This window comes from Lolium perenne, chromosome 7 (genome assembly GCF_019359855.2).
Source record: "Lolium perenne isolate Kyuss_39 chromosome 7, Kyuss_2.0, whole genome shotgun sequence".
Classification (NCBI taxonomy): domain Eukaryota; kingdom Viridiplantae; phylum Streptophyta; class Magnoliopsida; order Poales; family Poaceae; genus Lolium; species Lolium perenne.
Window position 1 is genome coordinate 169,078,974 of NC_067250.2, and position 3,696 is coordinate 169,082,669.

General features: G+C 46.9%; 1 protein-coding gene across 1 annotated transcript; it reads left to right on the top strand.

Annotated features, from left to right (window-relative positions):
- The first annotated feature begins 1,277 nt into the window (after nt 1–1,277).
- On the top strand, nt 1,278–3,162 carry LOC127301016 (cinnamoyl-CoA reductase 1). The gene is made up of 4 exons (XM_051331225.2): nt 1,278–1,744; nt 1,830–1,987; nt 2,077–2,265; nt 2,356–3,162. Exons 1-4 carry the CDS (start codon nt 1,591–1,593, stop codon nt 2,875–2,877), a joined length of 1,023 nt encoding a protein of 340 aa, XP_051187185.1. The 5' UTR covers nt 1,278–1,590; the 3' UTR covers nt 2,878–3,162.
- Nucleotides 3,163–3,696: the final 534 nt, after the last annotated feature.

Here is a 3,696-nt window from a genome sequence, read left to right on the forward strand (position 1 = left end):
CCTTGCTTTTGCTATCTTGCCACAAGAGTGTTTGCTTAGAAGCTTTACTCCACACTACACACACACACCTCACAACCGGGCCACGTGTAATGTCTCGCAACCCTAAATAAGCAATGCCCATATGCCGGTGTTGCCATATAGTGATTTATAGCCGGAGTAGAAATCCGCCAACACCGTGGATATTGAACCTGGGTAACCCGTGTGTATCATGATCCTAGACATCCACCCGCCTATCACCCTACTTCTCTCTACGCCCTAACGTACCACCTATGGCGTACGTGTCGATATACCATGACAATAGGTCCCACACATCCGCTCCCCGGAGCTCCCTATCAGAATCAAAGCTGTTTAGCCTAGGCAGACATGGGCTTCATGATGCCGCTGTTGCGAGTTCTTCTAGAGTGGCTTTCTCTGAAATTGGAGTCACTAGAGTGATGATAATGATACCGATGTTCAACCTCGACGACAGCCCTCGCGTTCGACATTGTGTGTGCAGTTTGTGTTGGTAACCAGGGTGGCTGTGTGCGCCCTCGCGATTGTCCTATTCCATGACCTTTACTCGGCGTGTTTTTACCAATTTTAGGCTGGTTTCCCAATTTTTAACTAGTCAACCCTCTCCTTCTTAATTAGTAATGAAAATGGCAAGCCTTTTTGCTTGTTTCAAAAAATGTTGTATCACAGGGTTCACTCAGGAAAAAAAAACCGTCTGTGATAGTTCTGCGGATGGTTTTCCTACAAATTGTTCGTGGCAACGACTTAGTCATCGAGCAATTTAAAATCACAAATCGTAAATATGCTTATCAACAGTTATGGAAAATCGGCCGGTGATGAATGTCCAGTATGGATATGGTGGACGTTGATCTAAATCCTTAGAAATCTGAAATGTTGGACAATCTCAGACAACTTAAAAAAAAACTGGATACTTCGCAGAAACTAAACAATCGGTATGCTAGTTTCGTCGATGTCAAACCGGTGTGAAATCGTGCAGCTTGCAATCCACGGAAGGGAATCTTTCTTCTCGCATTCTGATACACACCACCAGCCTTCGCGTACTCTATACACATATTGAACTAAATAATGTGAATACATATGCATGTACGTGCTTCGGTTGAAGTTGCATTTTCTTTATTAATCCAAGCTGCGTCTAGTAGCTTTATAAATAATGAAACCTGGTTTGACCAGTCAGTTTTGTGTTGAAAATATGCTATGCACTAGTACTTGCAATTATACTGAACATATGATACTCGTGTGGGTATGATGTTTATTGTACACCTGCACGACCAGCCACATTTTCTTAAGATGGGAACTGCAGTGCCACCACCACGCTGTGAACAACAGATAAGTAGATGACTCAACTGTGGGAAACGCATACATAATTTGCGGTTGATCCAGATAAGAAGATGACTCAACTCTGGAAAACGCGTCATCCCGGCTATATATACCGGCCAAAAAGCCCCTTCTTCTCTTCAGTACACAGCTTGTTCTGCAACTTGAAACTTGAAATTCATACAAACTCGTAGTAGCTTCTGTCGCCCATTGCAACTCCTAGCTGATATACAAACTCGCTGCAGGCCTGCAAACAACAGAGACATGGGTGTTGATCACGTCAACAAGGCAAACTGCATTGCCAGCGGCCGCGGACGCAAAGTTTGCGTGACCGGCGCCAGTGGATTCATCGCATCATGGCTGGTGAAGCTCCTCCTGGAGAAGGGCTACACCATCCACGCCACGGTCCGGAACCCTGGTAAGTGGAGCGCGTCATGGCTCCTGAAGCTCCTCCTGGATTTTGCACATGCCTGATCTTAACTTTGTGTTGTATGTAATTTCAGATGATGTCGCGAAGAATGCGCACCTGAGAGCCCTTGAAGGTGCGGCGGAACGGCTGACCCTCTTCCGGGTGGACCTGCTCGACAAGGAGAGTATCGCCGCCGCATTCCGCGGATGCGAGGGCGTCTTCCACACCGCCTGCCCCATCACCGATGACCCGGTACACTACTTACTTCTCCAGCCATTGTTGCCCGCACTAGCTAGCTATCAAATGTACGGCGATTGACAAAGTTTCTTGTACGCATGCAGGAGCAAATGATCGAGCCGGCGGTGACCGGGACAAGGAATGTGATCAATGCTGCGGCGGACGCGGGCGGCATCCGGCGTGTGGTGATGACATCGTCGATCGGCGCCGTGTATATGGATCCTAGCCGCAGCCTCGACGAGGAGGCCGACGAGACATGCTGGAGCGACCTCGAGTTCTGCAAGAACACCAAGGTTAGCATAACCTACTCTCACTTTGTTGGAAGCACTATCTCGACGACGACGTGCATCTGACAAGTGGATATACAATTGCAATGGATGCAGAACTGGTACTGCTACGCCAAGACGGTTGCGGAGCAGGCAGCGTGGGAGCTCGCCAAGCAGAGAAACCTCGACCTCGTCGTGGTGAACCCGTCTCTGGTGTTGGGCCCTCTTCTGCAGGCGTCAGTGAACGCCAGCACCTGGCATATCGTCAAGTACCTCGACGGCTCCGTGCAGACGTACGCTAACGCGGCTCAGGCGTACGCACACGTCCGAGACGTCGCTGACGCGCACGCGCGTGTATATGAGGCGCCCGCCGCGAGTGGCCGGTACCTCTGTGCCGGCCGCACGCTGCACCGCGCCGAGGTGTGTCGCATACTCGCCAAGTTCTTCCCAGAGTACCCCGTTCCCACAATATGCAAGGATGAAACAGGCGAGATGAAGAAGGGATGCCGGTTTAGCAGCCGTAGGATCAGGGAGCTCGGCGTCGGCTTCACGACCGCGAGCCAGTGTCTCTACGAAACTGTCACAAGCCTCCAAGACAAGGGCCTGCTACCCCGTTGCGACGCCGATATGTCTCCATGACCACTTTAGTTAATCGCACTTACCTGAGTGCCCGTTTGAAGATTATAATCTTGTTGTACTAGGCCATGCATGACTCGTGCTTTGCTATGCCCGTCTATTTTTCTATTTTTATAAGTAGAACAATGTAAAAATATAAGATCATGTTGCTCCGATTATTGTCAGTTTCCTGTGACACAGTTCATATTTAGTAAATCTAATCTAATACTCTCATATTGTAGTTAAATTAATACAGGAAATGTACAAATGATACAGGAAACTTTTAAATTGTTTCCTAAAAACAATTCAGTGACAATTGGATCAATTTTAGCAGTGTCGCTAGTTTAATGCATCATCGAGAATATTTCAGTGGGCTGATCAAACATATTATCTTTTCTTTTGTTTAGGGAGGTTCATTCCACATGGATGAAACATCAGTTTTCAGCTAATTATCTGCTATATCTTTTCTTTTTGCAAATAGAATTTGTATTACTTAAACACCAGAATTACAGTCCTCGCTACAGAGTCCAGGTATCAAGCTTGATACCTCTTACTATCAATTTTTCTAGTTCCTACGAAGTTATAGACAATAATCCTAGCGCTTATGATTAGGCATAAAAAAATTATTTAATAGAGAAGTTTCAGTACTAAGAGCATCTCTAACAGAGCCCGTAAACACGTGAACTGAAAACCCCAAGTTCAGTTCACCGAACTCGTGTTTATGGATCGAAAATCGCTGGCGTCGTAAACCAAAATTGTACCAAAATTGTAAAGTTTTGGTTTACAGTTTCTGTTCCGCGACTGCGACTTCCGAACCCGTAAAGGGAAGGCTTATCACAGAAT

Bases quoted from the DNA above. Each gene is read 5' to 3' on its own strand.
- LOC127301016 (XM_051331225.2), top strand. From the start codon at position 1,591: ATGGGTGTTGATCACGTCAACAAGGCAAACTGCATTGCCAGCGGCCGC. The intron at 1,745-1,829 runs GTAAGTGGAGCG...ATGTAATTTCAG, and splicing joins CGCCACGGTCCGGAACCCTG to ATGATGTCGCGAAGAATGCG. The intron at 2,266-2,355 runs GTTAGCATAACC...CAATGGATGCAG, and splicing joins AGTTCTGCAAGAACACCAAG to AACTGGTACTGCTACGCCAA.